We start from the raw sequence: 25,081 nt of genomic DNA on the forward strand, positions 1-25,081 counted from the left end.
ATGACCCATACGGGAGAAGAATCTAAAAAAGAGTGGATATGTGTATATGTATAACTGATTCACTTTGCTGTACAGCAGAAACTTAACACAACAGTGTAAATCAACTATACTCCAATAAAAGTTTAAAAAAAGAAGAAGAAGGCTATCATACCCAGTCTGCCCCCTTCATGTCTTACTCAGTTCTACCCCACTTCATGCAGGGAGTGAACTGCATGGCCTCTTAGGAACAATGGAAAACATCTGCCCAAAGCAGCTCTGCCTGCAGAACTGGGTGCTCCTCCCTCGTACCAGAAAATAAAGGCTTAGCAGCCCTTTTCTTCCCCTTCCTGCCAGGCTAGAGAAAACCTAGGTCCCCTGTCCCCAAAACAGTAAAGCACAGTAGGTAATCATGTCAGTGAGAACTTGAAGTCCAGAGGCAGCTATCCTGCAGAAAGAGAATCCAGTTGCCCAATGCACATGTCTGATTGCCACAGATACTTGCAAGTCATTAGCAAGACTCTGTGTCATGCTCAGTTCTCTGCCTTCCTACATCTGGGTGTCTGGTTTGTGTCCCCGTTCTGGGGGACAGCTGCAGACTTCTCCACCTCCTCCATTTAGCTCATCAATATTCATGGAGCATCTGCCACATCTGGGCTGCATCTGGGACTGAGAACTTACTGAAGCAGTCTTTCCGTGACAACCTCCTCTACCAGCCACAGAAAAGTCCTAAAACATATTTGAGGATTTTTATTTAATTAGATTGTGCCTAGTCCCAGTAGAGAAGTAAGGGTCAACTGGACAGATTTTCCTCAACAAGGAGAGACGTGCAGCTGGGGGCAGATGTTGACACTTACAAACACACAATGCAAGCTTCTGAGAAGGGGCCGTTTTCTTTTCTTGCTATGTGTCACCCACCATTCCCACACGTAGAATAGCGCGGTGAATATGGTAGGAGCTATTTTTTGTAATAAAGGAAATCTAGGCTAATATGAGATACTCTTTCTTATGTATTGACACCTAAGTGGGAAAAGTCACTAACTGGCATTCTCTGGTTGCCTGGGTAGCTTACCTACACCATCTGCCACCAACAAATCATCTGTTACTTAGCTGCGGCTACGTAGAGACAGTATCTGGTCAGGTGTGCAGGTTCTGGAGCCTGACTGCCTCCATTCAAAACTTACCTAGACCACTTGCTAGTTCTGTGACTTTGGGCAAATAATCTTATCTCTATACATCTGTATGTCATTGGTAAAAATACGGAATGATAATTGTACACTCCTCTTAGGGGGTCTTATGAAGATTAATCAAATTAATTATTGTAAACCACTTAGATTAGTGCCTGCATCATAACTACTATTTATGTGTGTTTGCTAAATAGATAGAATTATGCTTTTCAGGGACTTCCCTGGTGGTCCAGTGGCTAAGACTCTGCGCTCCGAATGCAAGGGGTACGGGTTCGATCCCTGGCCAGGGAACTAGATCCCACATACTGCAACTAAGAGCCCATATACTACAACTGAGACCTGGAGCGGCCAAATAAATAAGTAAATAAATTAAAAAAACTTTTTTTATTTAAAGAAAAAGAATTATGCTTTTCAATATGTGTGTTTTTTTTTTTTTTTTTTTCTGTACTCGGGCCTCTCACTGTTGTGGCCTCTCCCGTTGTGGAACACAGACCCTGGACGCGCAGGCTCAGCGGCCATGGCTCACGGGCCCAGCCGCTCCGCGGCACGTGGAATCCTCCCGGACCGGGACATGAACCCGTGTCCCCTGCATTGGCAGGCAGACTCCCAACCACTGCGCCACCAGGGAAGCCCAATGTGTGTGTTTTTTTTAATTTGGTTGCACCAGGTCTTAGTTGCAACACGTGGGCTCCTTAGTTGTGGCTCCCGGGCTCCTTAGTTGCGGCTCGCCAGCTCCTTAGTTGTGGCATGTGAACTCTTAGTTGCAGCATGCATGTGGGATCTAGTTTCCTGACCAGGGATCAAACCCAGGCCCCCTGCATTGGGAGTGTGGACTCTTATCCACTGCACCACCAGGGAAGTCCCTCAATATGAGTTCTTTATAAAATAAACTCATTTTCTAAAAGCAGAACATTCTCATTATAAAATTCTTTTTAAATACCAAAATGTGTAATCTTAAAAAAACTCATCTGTAATTGGGAATTTTTATTTTTTCTTTGTACTCACCTATATTTTTTTCTATAATAGATTGTTGTTATGTGTGTGTGTGTGTGTTTTTAAAGTATTTTTATAAATTGCATGTAATCCCAACACCCAGAGAAAACCACTGTTAACACTTTGGTTTACTTCCTTCCAGACCATGTCACACTGTGCATATGTGTGTGTGTGTGTGTGTTTGTGTGTGTGTACATAAAAAGAAGATTTGGGATGATGTTGTATATACATTTTTGCCGCTCTTTTGCATTTATCATGAGTGTTTCCCCATGTCATTACTTTATTTTTAAAAACAATTTGTATTGCCTGCATGGTATGCCATCATTTAATGTAATGCCATTACTTTACATTAGTGTAATGTCCCAATTGTTGGAACGTGTGTGTATGCTTTCCTGTGTATCTGTATGTATGTATAGTTAAGGGAGCTTCTATGTATTCACGTGAATATGTGTACCTGTGGGCATATGTGAACAAATGTGTACGTGTGTGTGAATGGCATCTGACTACTTCCTGGGGGAGGCCTCTGTAGAAGAGAGTAGGAGTCAGGTTGAGATAGGTAAAAGAGGAGATGGGATATTTTATATCAAGGACCCTTTCGGTCTCCTGCGGTCAGTCTCCTGAGGCAGTAGGACAGGGACATTCGAGGACTGGAAGGAGTTAAGCCATTAGCCACCATTCACAGACAAGAAGGGTGAATGAACTCTGGCTGAGTCCAGGTCAGCTTCCTTCTCGAGGCACAAGGCACGTAGCTTCCTTGTCACCCCCTCCTCCCAGTGGATGCTCCCTGGCCAGGGCCCATCATACTGTCTCCTGAAATAAGAGGTTTCAACAGAGGGTTCTTGTCTGCTTTTCCCTTTTGGACACTACAGACCTTTGGTTGAGTCCATTGCAAATCAGATGTTTCTAAGGTTAGGGAGACTGCTGCAGCAGAGCTAGGCTCCTCCATAGAGATTACTCCATAGAGAAACCATAGGACGGGTGTGTTATCATCAGGGCTTGTCGGTCTGAGGTGCTCTGATCAAAAGCTGGGATCTTCTCTGGACCATAGTCTGACACAATCATTCCTAGGGTCCTGTAGTGACTTTCCTTTTATACTATAGTTCAAGTTTGGCAAACTGCTGATGGTTGCCTGATTTTGTAAATAAAGTTTTATTGGAACACAGCCAAGCTCATTTGTTTACGTATTGTCTGTGGCTGTTTTTGCACTACGGTGGCAGCGTTGAGTAGTTGTGACAGAGACAGTATAGGCCACAAAGCCTAATATATTTACTGTCTGGCCTTTTAGAAACAGCTTGCTGATTCCTGCTGGCTTCATATCCTCACTTTCTTTTTTTTTTTTTTTTTTTTTATGCGTTACGCGGGCCTCTCACTGTTGTGGCCTCTCCCGTTGCGGAGGACAGGCTCCGGACGCGCAGGCTCAGCGGCCATGGCTCACGGGCCCAGCCGCTCCGCGGCATGTGGGATCCTCCCAGACCGGGGCACGAACCCGTGTCCCCTGCATCGGCAGGCGGACTCTCAACCACTGCGCCACCAGGGAAGCCCCATATCCTCACTTTCAAAGGCCTTCTACAGGCAATTCTGTCTTCATTGTTGACCATCTTTCCATCTGTTTCACTGCACTGGCTGTAAACCCCGAAGATACTCTTGGTTTTATTTGCTCTTCCTCGACTCTATTCCTGTTCCCAGATTGTGCTTGTTATACATGATAATGCTCTCCCCGACAGCCCATTAAGCCTTTTTATCAGTTAAGAAGCTAATGAGGGCTTCCCTGGTGGCGCAGTGGTCGCCTGCCAATGCAGGGGACACGGGTTTGAGCCCTGGTCCAGGAAGATCCCACATGCCGTGGAGCAACTAAGCCCGTGCGCCACAACTACTAGCCTGTGCTCTAGAGGCCATATGCCACAACTGCGGAACCCACGTGCCACAACTACTGAAGCCTGTGCACCTAGAGCCCGTGCTCCGCAACAAGAGAAGCCACCGCAATGAGAAGCCCGCGCACCACAACGAAGAGGAACCCCCCCTCGCCGCAACTAGAGAAAGCTCGTGTGCAGCAGCGAAGATCCAACGCAGCCAAAAATAAATTAAATAAATATTTTAAAAAAAGAAGAAGAAGCTAATGAAATTCCACCCCCTCATGAAAACTCCCTGGACATTTGGTGGCTTCCTTTGGGTGCTCTGGGACACACCAGGCCCCCTCTCCAGCAGCATGACCCCTGGAAGATGCAACCCCTACACAGCCTCCACCAGGTCTCTTCACACCCTTTAGAAAGTCATGTGCCGTGTTTTCCTTCCTTTCCATTTTCTTTATTCTCAGCCCTTTTCATAGGTCAAAACTTCTTTGAACAAACTCTATCACAATCTAAATCTCTAATAAAAACAGATACCTGCTTTTTGCCAACAATTTGGTATGAGATTCCAATGCAGTGAAAGAACTGGGGCCATTTCCTTGGATTTCATTGCAGATGGAGTTTGGTCTTGAGGAAGACTTGTCATTATTCCTTCTTCTGTGCTGCTTTAATTATTAAGAAGCCCATAGAGAGCAAGTCAGGCCAGCCTCTTCTACTCAGGGCTTGCGGTGCTATGCAATTGATTGCTCCCTATAGACCCATGATGACACAGGAGGAGGCCACCTGGGAAGGCTGGGAGTCTTTATTCCTGGAAATCTTTAAAAAGGTTCTGGAGGGCTTCCCTCGTGGCGCAGTGGTTGAGAGTCCGCCTGCCGATGCAGGGGACACGGGTTCGTGCCCCGGTCCGGGAAGATCCCACATGCCGTGGAGCGGCTGGGCCCGTGAGCCATGGCCGCTGGGCCTGTGCGTCCGGAGCCTGTGCTCCGCAGCGGGAGAGGCCGCAGCAGTGAGAGGCCCGCGTACCGCAAAAAAAAAAAAAAAAAAAAAAAATCTTCTGGAGTTATTGATACATACTGTTTGGAACTAAATAAGAATGGAGAAACCAAAGGAACAAAATAAAACTATTCTATGAGAGTTTAAGATATGATAAATGTGGTCTTATAAATTGATAGAGAAAGAAAGGCTTATTTATTAAATGGAATAGGGATAAGTTAGCTTGAAGGAAAAAATCAGTTTAGACTAACGTACAATAAAATAAATTACAAATGGAATAATGAATAAAATATATTCGAAATAAACTAAGAAAATCCAAAAGAAAATGGAATTAAATATATATTAAACCCTTAAGAAGGTATTGTTTTTCTAGGGAAAGAAAGAAGAGAGTAATCACAAAGGAAAAGATGATCAGATTTTCATACATAGAAATGCTATGTGGGGAGTTCTCTGGCAGTCTAGTGGGTAGGACTCCAACCTTTCAGTGCTGTGGGCCTGGGTTTGATCGCTGGTCGCAGAACTAAGATCCTGCAAGCAGTGAGGCCAAAAAAAAAAAAAATGCTATGTGAAAAATTCCACATAACCAAAATAAAAATACAAACAAATCACACGGGAAAAACAGACTTGCAGCAAAACTAACAACTAGTTCATATCTGTTCTATATAGGGAACTCATCCAAAATAATAATAAAAACACTAGGATCCCAAAGAATAAGCAGGAAAAGAACATAAACAATATAATAAAGAAAAATGCAGTTAGAACATTAAAGTATGAAAAAATGTCGATGTCGTAAGAAAGAAAAACTTATACTGAATGCCTATTGTGTATCAGGTACTCTGCTAGATACCTTTATCTCATCTAATTCATTAGGTAAGTTTTAAAAAGAGACATTGCAGCTATAATTATGGTATCATAAAACATGCATCTGGAAGTACCTTTAGAGAACATGTGGTCAAAGCTGTTTAAAATCTTTATTAATTTTCCTTATTTTATTGAGTAGTTATTACATTCATATCATTCAAAATTTTAGTATGAAAAGTATCAATGAAAAGTCTTTATCTCACCCCTATCTCTCTCCCCAGAGCAACCACTGTTAGTTTTTTGTGTATCCTTCCAGAACTGTCCTATGCCTATACCAGCAGAATAGCTCCCCAACACACACACACCAGCATACTATACCAGCTATTCTACACCTTACCTTTTATGCTTAACAATATATGAATGAGAGAACCTTCCATACCAGTCCATTAAGTTTTTTTATACCTGCATTGTATTCTACTTTATGGATGTACCATAATTTGACCAGCTTCCATTGATGAACCTGTAGGTTGTTTCCAGTATTTTGTGTTTACAAACCATGGCACAGTGTACGGTATACTTTGCATAATATGACTTTCCTTGTACAATATAACGTTGCATAAGTATGAGCGTATCAGTAGGACAAATTCCTACAGGTGGAATTACTGGGTCAAAGCATATATGTATTTGTACTTTTGTTGACACTGCTAGATTGCCCTCCGTAGAGGTGTACCAATTTCCATTCCCACCAACAGTGTATGAAAGTGTGAAAGTGATTTTATTCCATCACTTTCATCAGTACAATGAGTTATCAAATTTTTTAATCTTTGAGTGAAAAATGTTTCTTCAGTACATGAAAAGATGCTCAACATCACTAATTATTAGAGAAATGCAAATCAAAACTAGAATGAGGTATCACCTCACATCAGTCAGAATGTCCATCATCAAAAAACTACAAACAGACACTTCCCTGGTGGCGCAGCGGTTAAGAATCCACCTGCCAATGCCGGGGACACGGGTTCGATCCCTGGTTCGGGAAGATCCCACATGCCGCGGATCAACTAAGCCCATGCACCACAACTACTGAGCCTGCGCCCTAGAGCCTGTGAGCCACAACTACTGAGCACACCCGCCACAGCTACTGAAGCCCACACGCCTAGAGCCCGTGCTCCGCAACAAGAGAAGCCACCGCAATGCGAAGCCCGCACACCGCAACGAAGAGTAGCCCTCACTGTCCACAACAAGAGAAAGCCCGTGCACAGCAGCGATGACCCAATACAGCCATAAATAAATAAATAAATAAATAAATAAATCTTTTAAAATCTACAAACAGTAAATGCTGGAGAGGGTATGGAGAAAAGGGAACCCTCCTACACTGTTTTGTGGGAATGTAAATTGGTACAGCCACTATGGAGAACAGTATAGATGTTCCTTAAAAGACTAAAAATAGAGCTGTCTTATGATCCAGCTATCCTACTCCCGGGAATATACCCGGAGAAAACCATAATTTAAAAAGATACATGCACCCTAATGTTCACTGCAGCACTCTTTATACTAGCCAAGACATGGAAGCAACTTAAATAAATGCCTATCGACAGACGAATGGATAAAGATGTGGGGGACTTGCCTGGTACCTCAGTGGTTAAGAATCCGCCTGCCAATGCAGGGACACGGATTCGAGCCCTGGTCCAGGAAGATCCCACATGCCACGGAGCAACTAAGCCCGTGTGCCACAACTACTGAGCCTGCGTGCCACAACTACTGAAGCCTGCGTGCCTAGAGCCCATGCTCTGCAACAAGAGAAGCCACCACAGTGAGAAGACCATGCACTGCAACGAAGACCCAACGCAGCCAAAAATAAATTAATTAATTAATTTAAAAAAAGAAGATGTGGTACATATATACAATGGAATTTTACTTAGCCATAAAGAAGAAGAAAATAATGCCATTTGCAGCAACATGGATGGACCTAGAGATTGTCATACTGAGTGAAGTAAGTCAGACAGAGAAAGACAAATATAATATTGCTTATATGTGGAATCTAAAAAAAAAGGTACAAATGAACTTATTTACAAAACAGAAATAGAGTCACAGATGTAGAAAACAATCTTATGGTTACCAGGGGGGTTGGGGGTTAGGGATACATTGGGAGATTGGGATTAACGTATACACACTAGTATATATAAAATAGATAACTAATAAGGACCTACTGTATAGCACAGGGGCCTCTTCTCAATACTGTATAATGAGACCTATACGGGAGAATAATCTAAAAGAGAGTGGATACATGTACATGTATAACTGATTCACTTTGCTGTACAGCAGAAGCTAACACAACAGTATAAATCAACTATACTCCAATAAAATTTTTTTTTAATGTTTCTTCAGTGGAGTTTTAATGTTTTTTTTTTCTGATTGAGTGGAGCTAAGAATCTTTTATATATGTAAAAGTTGTTATATTTCCTTTCCTGTAAACTTTCAATTCTCATCTTTTGCCTGTTTTTCTTGAGTTGTTAGTCTTCTTCTCATTAATATGTAGTATGTATTAGAAAAATGATTCTATAAGTCGCAAATTTTTTTAATTGGTTTTTTGTTTGCCTTTTGACCTTAAAGCAGCTCATTTTTAGAAATAAGACACTGAGGCCCAGAGAAGTGAAATTCCTTGTATAGAAGGCGCTCAGCTTACCAGTGGCAGGGACAAAGCTATGCTTAGGTCTTGGAACTCCCGGTACATTGTATCAGAAAGCCTCATTTGCAAAGTAAGGGATTGAGCCAGGTGAGTTCCCACTTGTCTAAAAAGAGACTGGATTAGACTTGCATCCTTTATCATGCTCATTTTCCATAATTGAATGATAAGTGTTTATTGAGCACTTAAGAATAGCATAGGCAGACTCAACATACCCTTGGGAACATAGACCAGCTTCCCTTCTTGATCTTCTTGGTCTCCGTCACTGCCACCACCAGTTACCTCTCATTTAGTCCCTTTGTATTTCCTTACTCTTCTTTCTTCCTCTCCCCTCACAGCAGTCCTTGTCCAAACCTGCTTTTTTCCGGCAAAATTCAGAAAGGAGGAACTTCAAACTGCTGGACACTAGGAAGCTGAGTCGGGATGGCACTGGGTCCCCTTCTAAAATCAGCCCTCCCTCCACCCCCAGCAGCCCTGATGACACTTTCTTTAACCTCGGAGACCCACAGAACGGCAGGAAGAAGAGAAAGATACCCAAGGTAAGGCTTACAACAAGCTTCGTGTTCAGATGTGCACTCCGCCTTCCCTGCAAAGGAAGGCTGCAGAGGAGTCTGGGCAGAGATCAAATCACTGTACCCTTCTTCCTGCTTCACCACAGGCCGGGTAGACACGGTGAAGCCAGCAGGCTGAGATATCTGGCCCTTTGTCAGAGTAGTTGTGGTGGTCCTGTAGCCTTCCTCTCAGCCATCCCTCTCCCTACCTTGATCACTCTTAGGATACCAACCTGTGCTTCCAGGACCCAGCCTCAAAGGGCCGCATCTCCCTTCTTCATGGCCTCAAAAAGCAGAGCTCCATCCCTCGTGCTCTGACTCAGACTCCGTCACCTCCCACTGCAGAGGTGGCACCACATGGAGGCTGTGCTCCAAGGGAGCACTTGTCAAAAATACATCTTTTCTGGCTCTTTTCAGCCCCAAAGGCAAAACGTGCCTAAGGGCTTGGATGTGCATCTCATGTGGCCGCTGTTGCTGTTACATTTCCTTTGCTCAGTCCAACCCCTGCAGTGCCTGTCATTCTTCTTTGGCCACTTTGATACCAACTTCCCTCAGGAACTTTTAGAGCAGGAATTCTTCATTTCAGAGTACATGGATGGACTTTAGGGGATCATGAAACCCACAAAATCATGTAAAACTGTATGGATGAGTTTGGGAGGATAAAAGGAAGAGGGGGTGGGTTGTCTGTAGGTTTCATCAGATTTCTCAAAGTGACCCATTGACCTGAAAGTCCAGGGACATTTTCACAAGCCAGTCCCTCCTGACCCAGTTTGGTTAATCAGTGCTTTGAGCCATAATATCACCCCTGTCCCCCACATTCTTATTCAAGTGAAATTAAGTCACCTGGACAATCAAGAGGGCATTCTGGGGGCTTCCCTGGAGGTCCAGTAGCTAAGACTCCGCGCTTCCACTGCAGGGGGCACGGGTTCGATCCCTGCTCGAGGAACTAAGATTCCCCAAGCTGCACAGCGCAGCCAAAAAAAAAAGTGCATTCTGAAGGGTGAGGGCGGTTAGGCTCAGGTGGGCAAGAGAAGACCTATCACCTGCAGCCCAGCAGTGGGGTTGCAGGTGGAACAGGGGAGAAGATGTCTTGCCTTGTGTTGTTGATGGAGGGCAGGAGTCAGGCCTCGTTCCCCTTCCTGTTCTCCTGGTTGCCTCGCGCCACCTGGGGCACAGTGCAGGTTGCATATTGATCATTGGATGCTGGCTGAATGAACTCCCACTAGTACATGGATACCAGTCTCCCTCGCCCCTGGTGGAATCGCTTTCTGTCTCCCTTTGGCTGTCTTTCAGTCACTGTCTTAACTCTCCTCTTCTCGTTCTGGCATGACTCACACATATCTGTAATGTCAAAAACCCGCAATAGTGAAATAATTACAAGTGGCTATTAACATCTGTACAGCCTCACTGTTATTTTAGCAAATTAAACAGGAACAGTCAAATGAATCAGCTAAGTTTAAAAGAGTTTTGATACAACTCTAAGTTTGACTATGTATCTCTTAATAAGCATTTAACCTCTATCTTCTACCCCTGCGCTTTTACCCATCACTTCCCCATTTATACTATTTTAATATTTAAAAAAGATTTTTTGAGATTGAGGGGAAGAGAATATGTGTGCATATTTTATATAAAAATAGAGAGGCGGAGATAAAGGTAGAACTATTTCTGCCACTTCATATGAGTTTAACTTGCAAGCAGCAGTTTGTTCCTTCTTTATTGCCTGAAATTGAAGTGAGTTTCCCCACTTACATAGTGCCCAGGCAGTTACTCAAGTAGGGTTTGGCAGGTGTAATCAAATCTGGAGAAAAATCAGCAACAACAACAACAACAAAATCTTATTAAAATTTTAGTCATAAAGGTGAAGTACACAATTCTTCAAAGGAATGTTTAAAAAGAAAACAAATGACTAATTACAGGGACTTCGCTGGTGGCGCAGTGGGTGAGACTCCGTGCTCCCAAGGCAGGGGGCCCAGGGTTGATTCCCTGGTCAGGGAACTAGATCACACATGCATGCTGCAACTAAGAGTTTGCATGACACAACTAAGGAGCCCGCCTGCTGCAACTAAGACCCGGCACAACCAAATAAACAAACAAATATTTCTTTAAAAATGACTCATTACAGTCTATTAGAAGTCTCATGAATCCTCAGTTCTATCACTTGCTACTTAATCTTAACCTAGGCTTGTCCTTTCCAAATGCTTTGAATCCTTTACTTGAAGTCAAAGTTTCTTTTTCAGGCACATTCGTGACTTCCAGGTTTTGGAACCTTAAAGCGTTTGCTATCCAAAACCCTTGCTTTTGTGTTTTTATCTAGCAAGAAGGACTTAATGGTCTACTCACAACTCATCAGTTAATGGGTTGGTTCGTGTTCCTTCAGCTGCCTCTGCTGTAACGTGTAACACGAGTCCTTTCTGGAAGTATGGATGCTTCCCTTGATTTCTCCCGCCTCAGCCCTAAGAGGAATGAAGGTCCCAGTGGAGGAGGGGAGAGAGAAAGAGGCAGCCCTTCCCTATATTCTCCTAGCAACCCTGTACCTTCATTAACGTGGCAGCTAAAACGGAGCAGTTAATTACACAGTGGTGTGATGTCCCCAGGTTTCATGAAACATTGTGCTGTCCTTTATAATGAGAAGTGAACTCCCCCTCAGCACTGTAGCAGGTTTATGTGGAATCCTTTGTTTCTTAGGCAGCCATCATAGGCAGAATTAGGTCCCAGATGACTCTGTCTGAAACAGACTGTCTTCCAAATGAGCTTATAGTTAAAAATGTTTGTTTTCAACTTTTAAAAAGTTTCTAAAAAGGCCAATACGTCTAGTACAGAACACTTTTGTTTCTTTTTCAGAACACTTTTAAACAACAAAACTTATCTCCTGTTAAAGTTCAATTATGTGAAAGCTCGTTTAAGTTTTTCTCCCTGGGGAAATTTTTTTTAAATAAAAAGGAACAAAGATTTATTAACTGAAGTATATATATGGCTTCCACTTACTCCATGACCTGATTTAAAATGAGAAAAATCTTCTCTGTCATATTATTTATACTACTTACATAACACTCATGAATTGTCTTATAGTTATGAATGCACCTTCGTCCTTCCTGTTAGCTTGTAAACTCCCTGAGAATGTGTGCCATGTCCCATATATCCTTTTATCCCTCACAGCTCCTAGCAAACTCCCTTGCACATAGGAGATGCTCAGTATTCATTCAACAAATTAATAATTAGCAAATATTTATTGAGTACCTACTGTGTGCCAGGCCCTGCTCCATCCCATACAGGTACTGTGACAGCAGTAAATAAAAGTGACAAAAATTCCTGCCTGCATGGAGCTTACAGTCTAGTGTTCATTTTATTTAAACAAATGGAAGGATATTAACTATATTGTAAATGTCTTCTTTCTAGTTAATTTTTGGATATTTTGGGGGGAGATTTTGAAAAGGTTTAAAAATTTCCTTCTCTCCAAAAACAATTTGACCTAGCAACTCATTTGTTTATTTACCTGTATTTTTTTTTTTGCGGTACGCGGGCCTCTCACTGTTGTGGCCTCTCCCGTTGCGGAGCACAGGCTCCGGACGTGCAGGCTCAGCGACCATGGCTCACGGGCCCAGCCGCTCCACGGCATGTGGGATCTTTCCGGACCGGGGCACGAACCTGTGTCCCCTGCATCGGCAGGCAGACTCTCAACCACTGCGCCACCAGGGAAGCCCTGCCTGTATTTTTAAAATCGTGATAAAATATACATAACATAAAACTTACCATTTTAACCATTTTTTAATGTATAGTTCAGTGGCATTAAGTACATTCACATTGTTCTGCAACCGTCACGCTGCACCTATTAAACACTTAACTCCCCATTCCCCCCCTCCCCCCAGCCCCTGGCAACCACCATGCTACTTTCTGTCTCTATGAATTCGACTACTCTAGGTACCTCGTATAAGTGGTGTCATAAAATATTTGTCCTTTTGTGACTTATTTCACTTAGCATGAAATCCTCAGGGTTCATTCATGTTGAAGCATGTGTCAGAATCTCCTTCCTTTTTAAGGCTGAGTAATATTCCATTGTATGTACGTGCTACATTGTGTTTATCCATTCATCCATCAGTTGACATTTGGGTTGTTTTCACTTCTTGGTCCTTGTGAACAATACTGTTGATACGGTGTCTTCTTGCATGGGAAATGGGGTTAGTGTTACATCCCACTAGTTAGAACATGCGGGAAAAGAAAAGAAGGCCAGTTCAGGGGTGTGAGCTCTCAAGGAGATGGCTGGTTCGTGAGAGCAAATATAAAGAGCTTCCACATGGCAGGGATTTGGGGGTGAAGGCAGAGGCCTCAGTCGGGTCAGGTTCACGGTTAGGGAAGAGGAGTTCACACCGAGAGCTGGCAAGGCCAGGGCTGGCCTTCCCGTCAGGAGCCAGAGGGCGCAGATGACCGAGGCTATGGCAGGGCCGTGTCAGTGAGAGTCTGCAGAGCTGGGGGGGGACGGAACCCAGGCCGGCCACAAGGAGGCCTTGAGAATAAGCCACCCTCCTCTCTCTGGTGGGCCAGTGCTTGTAGAGAGGAGCTGGTGAACTTCTTTAGGGAGGGGATCGAGGAGTAGGGGGCAGAGGTGGGTATTAGCAACTGTCCCTGACGGGTACGCATCACCCAGTTTACCATAGCACATCTGCTCCTGTTCTTCCCAATGTATGAAAGAATTTTCAACCTTTCAAGGCAGCAACTTACAGACAGCTCCCCTTTAAAGTCACTAGTTGGTTTGTGTCGATTATGCATGGGTAGACTTCCCTTTCTCCCAACCAGGTGGAACCCAGGAAGCTTATACTCTTTTTTTTTTAATTTATTTTTGGCTGTGTTGGGTCTTCGTTGCTGCTCGCAGGCTTTCTCTAGTTGCATTGAGCGGGGGCTACCCTTCATTGCAGTGCGCGGGCTTCTCATTGTGGTGGCTTCTCTTGTTGCGGAGCACGGGCTCTAGGCACACGGGCTTCAGTAGCTGTGGCTCATGGGCTCAGTAGTTGTGGCTCGTGGGCTCTAGAGCACAGGCTCAGCAGTTGTGGTACACGGGCTTAGTTGCTCCACTGCATGTGGGATCTTCCCAGACCAGGGCTCGAACCCGTGTTCCCTGCATTGGCAGGCGGATTCTTAACCAGTGTGCCACCAGGGAAGTCCAGGAAGCTTCTTCTCTTGAAAGTTGCAGGTGGTGCCGTAAAGCCTGAGGGGAAGTGACCCTGGGCCTCAGTCACCAGACGGTTCTGCTATAGTCAGTCTGGAGGATGTGCTGCTTACTAAGGTGTCTGCTGAGCAGCTCGGCTTCTGAGCGCCAGAGAGGTCATGAAAGGCCTCAGCAAGTCTGCGGCCAGTGTGTCCTCTGCAGGAAGGACGGTGTGCCCGGTACACGGCACTCCTCCCTGCAGTCCTGAGCTCGGACTCAAGAGCCACCGCAGTCCCTGGTCCCTGGTCCCTTCCTGCTGCTCAGACACTCTTTGGCATGGTGCCTATGAAAGGGGCCCTGCCTGGGAACATTTTTTTTTCTGTCTCTTTCTTTCCTTGTTTTGCTTTGGGGGCAAAAGCTCCTTCCCAAACCACAGTTACGTTTCACTATCAGGGCCGGGGGGTGGGGGGGGCTGAGCGGCGGGGAACAGCCATCACACCATTTAGCCAATGAAATCGTCTCCCTCTGTGTCTCAGCTGGGTGCGTTAGCATATTCAGACGACACCTGCCCATACATCAGTGAGGCTGGCAGCGTCCTTCAGTGTTCTTGACAGTCATGCTTCTATCTGGCCCAGAGGAATGACTGAAAGACGCCGGCGGGCCAGTGGGAAATGTCTCCCCCCACCCCCTTTCCCTGGCCCGCCACCCTCCTAAAAGAGAATGGGCAGCGAGGGAATCCCAGCTGCCACAGGGAGGAGACTGCTCACACTGGCTTTTCTTCTCCCCATGTCTGGCAGCTGGTGTTGCGAATCAATGCCATTTATGAGGCCCGGAGAGGAAAGAAACGGGTGAAGAGGCTGTCCCAGTCCACGGAGAGCAACTCAGGAAAAGGTAGGGCCCCGCCACCATCCCTTCTCCCCCAAGAATCTGAAAACAGAATCTTCCTAGAAGTGGCTTCCTGTTGTTTGGGGTTGACTCAGCAAGGAGGAGAACAAGTTGGGGGCTTTGGAAATGTCCCCCACCATCCTGTCTCCCTGTGTATCCTTCAGGTCAGCCTAGGGCTGCATGCTCTGACCACCATGGGAGCAACCTTCTTTGCTTAGTATACATTAAAGGAGCCAGTATCTTTTGCTGTATTTATATAGGTACCATCTGAACTAAAGCCAAATTAATTTGGAAACACATGTAGTTGGACAAAGACATAGTTTGTTCATTACATTTGAATAGACAAAAAGAAAACAGCCCCTCTGAACTAGAAGTCTTGGATTTGTGCTACCACATATAAAAAGTTTCCTGCATTAGAAAAACCCACACTTGCAACTTTCTTCCTTTTGTTGTTGTGTTTTTTTGTCTAGTGACAGATGAGAACAGTGAGTCTGACAGTGACACCGAGGAGAAGCTGAAAGGTGAGAAGAGCAGTTGCTGTGCAGGGCGCGTGCAGGTGACTGGGAAGCTGCGAAGGTAGCACTTCCTGTTCAGTGTGAGGGACGGGACACAGTGGCCTTGCACGAGCTTGTTGGACAAGTCGTGAAAGTCTGAGCCTGGCGAGAGTGGGCCTGTTCGGTCCCTGAGCCTATAGCTCAGTTCTAGAGATCCAGGGTGGCTACCACTGCAGTGACACCCCGTTCCTGTGCCTTTCCGTTATGTCATAGGTGTTTCTCACACCTGTGTAAGGTACAGTGTGCTGGCCTGGGACTCCAGAGACCTGGGGCTCTTGCCCTACTCCTGACTCTGTGATCTGGAAGAAATCACTTGAGATCCAGGGCCTCTAGTTCCTCATCTGTCAAATGAAGTCGCTGAAATTATTGATCCCTGTGGATCTAAATTTGGTGATCTCAGTCTAGGCTTTAGTGAGTTTTCCACAACTTTTCAGACCCTAGGGGGGAAGCCAAAGAAAGCCATAGTCCAGGGCTGCTCAGTGAGGTGATGGGGACCCATCTGCTCAGTGGCCTTGCCTCATTTGCCTCCAGCACCCACCTGCTCCCACCTCTGGAACGAAGCCAGTCACTTCCATTGCACAGAATGGTGGCAGGAGAGAAGGCAGATGGGGGTTCCTGAGTTAGTCAGGTCTCTGCCAGTTGAGCCACATGGAATATTTTCAAAGCTCCCAGCTCCAAAAGCTCTAGGGTCTGGATTTTGTCACATCCCCCAAACTGAAAGCTGAAGAAAGTGAGTGAAGGGAGGAATCCCCACCCCATCTGACAGAGGAACCCAAGGATCACGCAAGCCGCTGCCCTAAGTCCAGACAGCAGATCCCACATTCCAGGCTCCTGCACCCCGATTAGCCTGGTGGCCCGGCAGGTGTTGCTCCAACTAGAACTCTGGCAAGAATCCCAAATAAAGAGCTTTGTACTAATTTGTTAAATGTGGGAACACTCTTTTAGGATTAGAAAAAGTTCTTTGAGCTAGGAATTACATAATGTGTTGCAGCTCTGTGCAATTCCACATTGGGGGTGAGTCATTTTCAGGCGTTCTCTCCCTCCCTCCCTCCCTCCCTATCTCTCTCTCCCTCCCTCCCTCCCTCCCTCCCTCTCCCTCCCTCCCTCCCTCCCGTCTCTCTCTCTCTCTCTCTCTCTCTCTCTCTCTCTCTCTCTCTCTCTCTCTCTCTCTCCCCTCTACTCCCTCTCTAGCCCACAGCCAGCGCCTGGTCAATGTGAAGTCACGCCTGAAGCAGGCTCCAAGATACCCATCACTGGACCGGGAGCTCATCGAGTACCAGGAGAGGCAGCTCTTCGAGTACTTTGTGGTCGTGTCTTTGCACAAGAAGCAGGCCGGCGCTGCGTATGTGCCCGAGCTCACCCAGCAGTTCCCTCTGAAGGTACAGGGTGGGCCAGGCGTCTGCAGCCTGCCAGGGACTGCAGCATTCTTGACAAAATCTTATTGGTACTCACGGTTTCAGGGAGGTACAGGAGCCCAAGGAACATTCAGTGCTTAGAATTTCAAAAATGGGTCCTAATTTAAGGTATATCAAATGAATAAAACCGCTGCTGGAGAATTTGCGAGGTCCGAGGAGGTGTGAGAGTCAAGACTCAAAGCAGGGGCAGAAATACTTAGCCCCTTCCTGTGGTCACTGTGCTGACTGTACTACCCTCTTCATCCTCCCCGTCTCCTTATCCAGCCACATCTCTTCCCAACCTGCCCTAGAAGCTTCTTTCCATCAGCCGCACAACTCTCCCTAAGGAGTGTCGTGTTTGTGTCCATGCTACACACCCTACGTGCCCTGTGTGCCTCTGTATGTGTGTATGCACGAGAATCCTGTTCTGTGCTCACATGGGTCATGGCTGTGTGGATGTGGCTTTACCATATATTAAATTATGGCTCCTAAAATGAAACGGCGCTCAGTAAAGCTGAAAATGACGTGGCCTAGAATATATAAATTATTCTTAGCCTTTGACATCAGTAATAAAGAGCTTCCACCACATTCTAATTGAGTTCAGCCAGAATTTACTGAGACCCTTTTACTTTCAAGCTGTTTTCTGCTTGGCCCCAGGGCATTACAGAGATGAGCAAAATGTGTTTCCTGTCCTCAAGGAGCTTACACTCTGATAGGAGGGCATGAGATAAGCCTACAAAGACTCACGAGGTCAATGTGACAGTCTCTGTACAGTGCATACAATGCAGGTGCGCAGAGACAGGACAGGGGAGGGCGCTCATGTCCTAGTCCCATCAGGGCCTCCCTTTGCTGCCACCACCCAAGCATGATCCCAGCATCTTCCAAGACCTAGGTTCCAGCTGCCCCTCTCCTTTCTGAAACCAGCCTTCCTTCTGTCCTGCGCACTGGGTTCCAGCACAGCAATCAAGTCCTCTGCTTGGAGTTTAGGATGGAAATATGTATAACTGAAATAAACCACAGGCACCAGCCCTCCACACCGGCACTTATTCCACTTTCTCTATCTGCGCTTCAGGGTTGATGCTCTGAAAACCCCAGTGCTCTGGGTGTGCCCATATTTAGTTGAGAACCACACTTGCACCAACGCATGAAGGACTGTCCTATTATTTTATTTATTTCCTTTGGGGCATAGCACAATGTTATACATATAGCAATACTTAACCAGTGTTCCAGGAATAAAAGCATTAATTTGTGAATGAATTAATGAGTCAACCTAACTATTGAATGCTTGAGTTTCCAACATGGAATCTCCAGACTCTTAGACATCACATTAAAACTTTTTTTAAAGAGTGGAAAGTTGCATAGCCACTGTTGAAAGGGGGACTAATCCAGAAATGTATAAAGAAAAGAGCCATCTCTAATCCCACAGAGATCATCACTGTTAGCATTTTATTGTGTTTTCTTCCAGTCTTTTCTCATAGTATAATTTTCTTCCAAAACTAAGATCATACATTGTGTAATTTCCGTGTCGTTTTATAAACCTGTCATTGTTTATAAACATATTTAATACAAACTCTAAAACATCATTTTTGAAATTACATAATGCTGCATTATGTGGGTATACCCTAATCTTTTTTTTTTTAATAAAATTTATTTATTTATTTATTTTTGGTTGCATTGGGTCTTCGTTGCTGCACACGGGCTTTCTCTAGTTGCGGTGCGCGGGCTTCTCGTTGCAGTGGCTTCTCGTTGTGGAGCACAGGCTCTAGGTGCGCGGGCTTAGTAGTTGTGGCTCACGGGCTCTAGAGCGCAGGCTCAGTAGTTGTGGTTCACGGGCTCTAGAGCGCAGGCTCAGTAGTTGTGGCGCACGGGCTTAGTTGCTCCGCGGCATGTGGGATCTTCCCGGACCAGGGCTCGAACCCGTGTTCCCTGCATTGGCAGGCGGATTCTTAACCACTGTGCCACCAGGGAATCCCCTACTCTAATCTATTTAACCACTCTCTTTCTGTTGGAAATGTATCTTGCTGCCGGTATTTCTTTAGATATGTATTTTTAATGTTACGCTGATCATCCTTTATATGCATTTTTGCATGCCAGGCTACTTTATATCTCCTTCCCTTCACTTGCTCCCTCTGTCAGAAGGCCCCTTTTCTCCTTCTGCCTCCTCACTTTTAACTCTTTTTCATGAGTTTTATCCTCCACCCCTATAGCCACTTTAATCAAGGTTTACACTCCATATTTGCACACTAGAGATCATGCCCGCTGTATTCCCTTAAAATGCTTGATATCTTGCAGTTATCTTTATGACAACTCATGGAGGTCAGGCTGTTTTCCAGCCATCTGTGATTGGTTCTATTTGTAAGAGAGATCTCTGCGGGCCACTTCCTATAAATGTGCTCCTGTGCCTGTAAGAGCATGTATGTGCACATACGGGTTGATAACTCATACATTGATGACAGTGTGTGTAAGCACATGTGTATATACACATATTTTTGAGTATCGTGCATGTGGTCTGAGGGTGGGTTCATCCAAATGGTGACTGGGCCACGTTGAAAAGCACTAGAACTCATTTCTCTACAAGGCCTATGCTTCAGTTCTCTAATGCTGTTTCCACTGCGGAGAAATGTCATTGTTCCTTCCTTTTGTATTATTTATAGTTTGGGGTCCTTCACTCTGTGATGATTAATGACCCCTTCCAACAACTACACCCAGCTGGTATTTGCTTCTCTGCAAGACTGTCCAAGGGTAATCAAAAATTATTGCTTTGGCAACAGTCTGAGCTAGTGAATTATCAACTCAAAGACTGTTCCAGGACCATTTGGAAGCCTCTGAGTCATGGATAGAAGAGAGAACAATTATACAGAAAAGAAAGAGTGACTATTTATGCTGAAGAAGAAAAACTAAAGGACCGTTAATGACTGGCTTTCAGTCTACATATGGTGGCTGTGTTTCACTCATGGATAGTTGTCTCAGCCATTAACAGTAGTAGCAGCTGTAGTTAAATTTGATCTAGCCTAAGGGGAATCATACTAGAAGTAGGTTTTCAAATTGAAAGCCATCAGCCCAGTGTTCTATTCTTTTGGATGCTCTCCAGAGACCTCCGTTCTCTGACATTTCATGGCCTTGGGAAGGCTTGTAGATCCTCTGTGAAGGAGTCAAAGGTACTGTTGGCCTGCAGATGTCAGAAACTCTCTGCCAGCCTGGTTTAAGGTGGAGGCCAATGGCAAACTATGAGAAACAAAATAAGAAATTATGGAAAATATTCTAGTAAGAATTTAGGTTAGACATTACAATTTCGTAACTTTAGAAATTCATACTCCACTCACTTCAAATATCTGATATTTCAAATGACTGAAGATAATTTTAGCATAATTTATTTTCTTTAACTGTTTATAAAGGAAATTTAACAAGTGTAAACCTATCATCAACAACACAACAAAAGCCAACAATTCTTCCCAACACATTAGAAGTACCAATGTATAAGCTAACTGTGCTAATTATAAACTATTCCTTTTTGTATCCCAAACTTATACCTAGAGTGCCTTTGTTTTTCAACTGAGACAAAAAAAACACACATAACATGAAATGCACCGTCCCAACATCTCCATGTGTGAAGTACAGTATGGTTAACTGCATCTGCATTGCTGTCCAACAGAATGGGATGCTTTTTTTTAGCGCAGGTAACCTGTTCAGACACAGAACAAGCAGACTCGTGGCTTTAAATATCATCTCTAAATCAGACTTTATTGATTCATTCCATTTTGAAATGAGATGATGTTCATCCAGTCTGTGATAAGTCAGATAAATCAGAGAGAGAGAGAAAGACAGACAGGCTAGAGATTAAGATCATTTTGATTCTCTACTAGATTCCATACTAGCTGTGTGATCATGGACAAATCACTTAACTTCCCGGGGCTTATTTTCTTATCTCTAAAATAAGAAGGTCAGGCTGGATGATATCTAGTTTTCCTTTAGTTCTGACATTCAAAGACTTCCTGAAATGAGTTAAATTTCACCATATAATGTAATTTAGCTGGATGTAGTCACTAAAAAGTGTTGTAAAACCTCTTTGCCTAGATCAAGGAGGGGCGCATTTGCCTGGGCCCAGAGGTCAGAAAACTGGATTTGAGGTTCTGCCTTGCAGATTCATGAGTCTCCGGTTTGGAAGGGATTGCTGTGACAGCGTTTCTTTATTGATTAAAATACTTACATTCCAGAATGTTCTGCATAGAGAACATTTCTCTAAAGCACACTTATTTTCTCCTCATTTCCCCCATAAGATTATAGTTGGAACTGCCCTGGGGACAAAAAGCCCCAAGCAGACTGAGCTGCAAACCCTCCTCAAAGTGGAGATTAAGGTGGCAGTCATAACTTCAGGAAGGTGGGAGATGAGCTCTTGCCAAGCATCTGCCTTACTCTCCGGTGCTGGGGTTTATTCTCCAATCTTCTCTCGCCCTTCTGCCTGCAGTTAGAAAGGTCTTTCAAGTTCATGAGAGAAGCTGAGGACCAGCTGAAGGCTATCCCCCAATTCTGTTTCCCTGACGCCAAGGACTGGACTCCTGTCCAGCAGTTTACCAGGTATGTGCTGGCATCCCCCTCCCCTCCTGCAAAGACTGAAGCAAGAACTAGAGGGGGTCATAGATGGTAGACCCCATAAGTCGGTCCTACTGTTAAGTGATCCTGGTGGGCCCGAGTGTAGCAGTTTCCTCCACAGGTGTTTTTAAAACTTTCCTGGAGACAAGAACCACCTTGCTAAGTATGCAGATTCCCAGATCTCCCGCTCCACCTGGGAGTGTGTTTCATAAGCTGACGTGATGGGCAATAAGGTAATTCATAGCCTAGGAAAACATTGCCCGTCACTAATACTTGTCCAGTGCTCTGGAAATATTTCTTCAGTAGCCCATCCAGCTGTTACTCGGATTGTGGTAAGTTTACATTTCTGCTTTAATCCATGTTGTTGGATACCGATATTTTTTTATCAGATGTTTCAGTAACTGACCAAACTCAGGAGACTCCAAATCCTAAGTGTTTGAGGGATACTGAGTTCCTTGAAGTTGGCCCAGCAGTCTTTAGGGACGGTCCAGGCCTCGGGCTGGCCTGCACAGACAGTGCCTAGGAGAGCCACGCAAGGGGCAGTTCCGAGAGGGGCACAGAAGTGTCCCACTCTTCCACTGCTCCCTCGCTGAGGCACATCCCTAGATCAGCAGATGCCACCTCACTCCCGGGCTCAGATAATGACTGCTGTGTGCATGCAATGGGATGGCCCAGGTGATAGGATTATATGAGGGCTCAGGGTGAAAAGAAAATTCCTCACTTCCTCTCAGGACGCAGCGACACTTTAGATCTCCCTGTCCCTGACACAGACTCCAAAGCTGTAGGTGACCGGAGCCCCAGCCCAGAGATGGACAAGCCAGACAGCGAGCAGCCCTTTTTGACAGCCTCCTCCAGAATGTCCCCTGGTTGCTCAACGCGATGTGACTTTAGTTTTGTTTTGCTTTGTAACGCGCTTTCGTTTTCCCAACCACAGTGAAACATTCTCGTTTGTCTTAACTGGAGAAGATGGGAGCAGGAGGTTCGGTTACTGCCGAAGACTGCTGGTCAGTACGTCCTGCTCTCAGTCAGCAAGAGCTCTGTGCAGAGCCGGCGCTGGCTTCCTGAGGTCTCACTCACCACGTGCCACACGAGAAGGGACAGGAGGTGTAGCAAGTTTACCGGGACAGTTAAAAACAGGAAGGAATATTTGGGGGTCCACGTGAGTCTTACTGGTAGAGGGAACATAGTCTGTCTCCTTTGGAAAGAAAATACTCTCTCCATTGTTTTCCCTGCCAAATAAATGACCTTTCTGTCCTCAAACCAAATGTCCTTTCTAATAAAGTGTGCTAAACAGACTTTGAGAGCTTACAGAGAACGTTCATAATAGTTGTTAGGGCAGAAGAAGGATGGCTTTGTTGTTTATGACGCAAATAATTTAAGTGTCTCCTTCAGAACATTAACCTATAAAAGTCAGAAACTTATTTCAATGAAATGATTTTGCCAAAACATTTAAGAACTGGTCTTTTTGAGGCCCATTTTGGGGGCGATCTTCTGTAGTGGCAAATCATTTTCCACCGAGAGTATATTTTAGTCTTTTTATAAATAGGCTAATATAGTCAAGAATAATGCATGGCACATAGTGGCTGTTTAGTAGTTAGTGAATAAAAAGTATGGATAATAATCGAAAAAGTTAAGTGGGATAATAAATTTTGTTGATATAATTACTTTAGAGTTTAAGTGTTGAGATTGTTTTCCTTTTTTGTTTTGAAAATTAAAAGTCAGTTTCCAAAAAGGATTTTCAGAAATGATTTCTCATTCTGACTTATTATAATAATGATAAAGAATAAATAATTTCCTTGGGAGGAATTACAATGGTATGGGTAAACAAGTTAAGATTCCTTATTTTATGGTGCTATAGGCCATATTGAGCACCTGCTATGTGCACAACACTCTTGATTTGGTCCCTTTGGGAGAATTAAAAAATATGTCTGCGTAACCAGAAGTGCTTTCACCTATAAGACGGGGTATTGGTAACTGCTTACCTCACTGATTTTTAAAAGCTATGGTGTATGGAAACAATAGGCACCATGTTAAAAACATTTGGGGTCTTTCCTCCCCTGAGATTGGTAACACTCATGATTTCCTTGTGTTTCACTCCAAAAAGCCTGGTGGCAAAGGAAAGCGTCTCCCTGAAGTTTACTGCATCGTGAGCCGCCTGGGATGCTTCAGCCTCTTTTCGAAGGTGAGGACTTGGGCCTCAGAGAAGGAAGGGAGGGAGGGAATGCAGGGCAGGGCCCAGGAGGACACAGGAGACACCCTAACTCGTGTGACTTTTATCCTCTTATTCCCCCACCTGTTTTCCTTCCCACTTCTTCCTCCTCCCTTCCTTGAGCCTCATCTATTCTCTAAACTTTAGGACAGGAAATGAGTTGATGAAGGTTGTGGCCCAGAAAGTGGGGGAGGGGAGAAGGTCAAAGTCATTGCAGTTGATGATGGGAGGGGCAGAGGATCTCCCCAGAATATTCCATACGTTTTAATTTCCTTCTCTTAAGCATTATCTTTTGTCACATTGTGTGTTGTGTATATGTGTCGTGTGTGTATATCTGTTGTGTGTGTGCAAGATTTGTTATCGCAAGAGTGCTCTATCAAAATCTTAGTATAATTTGGTCCTTCTTTTTGGAAAATGAGCCAATATATCAAGACATAGGGATTGCCGTGGTGAATTGGCTTACCCACCCAAGTATTCCGGAATGGTGTGTAGGAGATAATTACTATGCTATATGATGCCAATCTCAAAAGTTAGGTATAAGTCAACGTTTTTCCTGTGTTAACCAGACCTAAATATATAATCCATAAATTTTTTTTTTTGGCCACACCACACAGCATGCAGATCTTAGTTCCCCAACCAGGGATCGATCCCATGCCCCTTGCAGTGGAAGCCTGGAGTCTTAACCACTGGACCGCCAGGGAAGTCCCTCCATAAATTTTTTTAAAATCCTTCTTGAGCACGTATTTCAGTCTGAGCTTTCTTTTAGAGAATTGAAGTCCCACATCTGCTCTCCACGGATGTAAGCAACACTCCCTAAAAGCATTCCGAAACAAAAGTCTCCCTCCTGCCCACCCTCCTCCTGAACTCAGAGGAAGCCTGAATTATACTGATGTAGCGTGACCTCTTGCCACGGTAGAACTTGTATGCAAGTCTGAGGTAGTTAATGTTATCAGTGTAATCTGAGTCATGGTCTTACCTCCACTCCACGTGAAGTGGTAATCATTGTACATTAAAGTCAGTCATTTACAAGCTGCAGCACAGATATGCATTGCTGCTCATGCCAATCTTCAACATGGGTTTGTTTAAACATGGAAATAAGGCTGTAGGTCATAGCCCTTGTTGTTGCAAGAATGCTTATGAATCTAGGAGCAAACAGCTGATGTGAGGTAGCCCAGCACCCAGGGGCAGCTTTGGGGTTCACATAAGCTGCATTGCTATGTCATGGGCAGGGGGTGCAGAGCAAGTAGACATCCTCACATACTCGTGTGGTGCACAGTC

At 44.7% G+C, this 25,081-nt stretch overlaps 1 protein-coding gene across 2 annotated transcripts in view; it reads left to right on the forward strand.

Moving 5' to 3' along the window:
- DENND2A (DENN domain containing 2A) overlaps nt 1–25,081 on the forward strand; it is a 102,599-nt gene that overhangs the window by 51,713 nt on the left and 25,805 nt on the right. For both annotated transcript variants that reach the window (XM_032643522.1, XM_032643521.1), the window contains 7 exons: nt 8,819–9,019; nt 14,969–15,062; nt 15,527–15,577; nt 16,802–16,989; nt 21,470–21,579; nt 22,529–22,598; nt 23,699–23,776. In XM_032643522.1, coding sequence (XP_032499413.1) covers nt 8,819–9,019; nt 14,969–15,062; nt 15,527–15,577; nt 16,802–16,989; nt 21,470–21,579; nt 22,529–22,598; nt 23,699–23,776 — 792 coding nt within the window. The remainder of the gene's footprint in view (nt 1–8,818; nt 9,020–14,968; nt 15,063–15,526; nt 15,578–16,801; nt 16,990–21,469; nt 21,580–22,528; nt 22,599–23,698; nt 23,777–25,081) is intronic.

Source organism: Phocoena sinus, chromosome 9 (assembly GCF_008692025.1).
Source record: "Phocoena sinus isolate mPhoSin1 chromosome 9, mPhoSin1.pri, whole genome shotgun sequence".
Lineage (NCBI taxonomy): Eukaryota > Metazoa > Chordata > Mammalia > Artiodactyla > Phocoenidae > Phocoena > Phocoena sinus.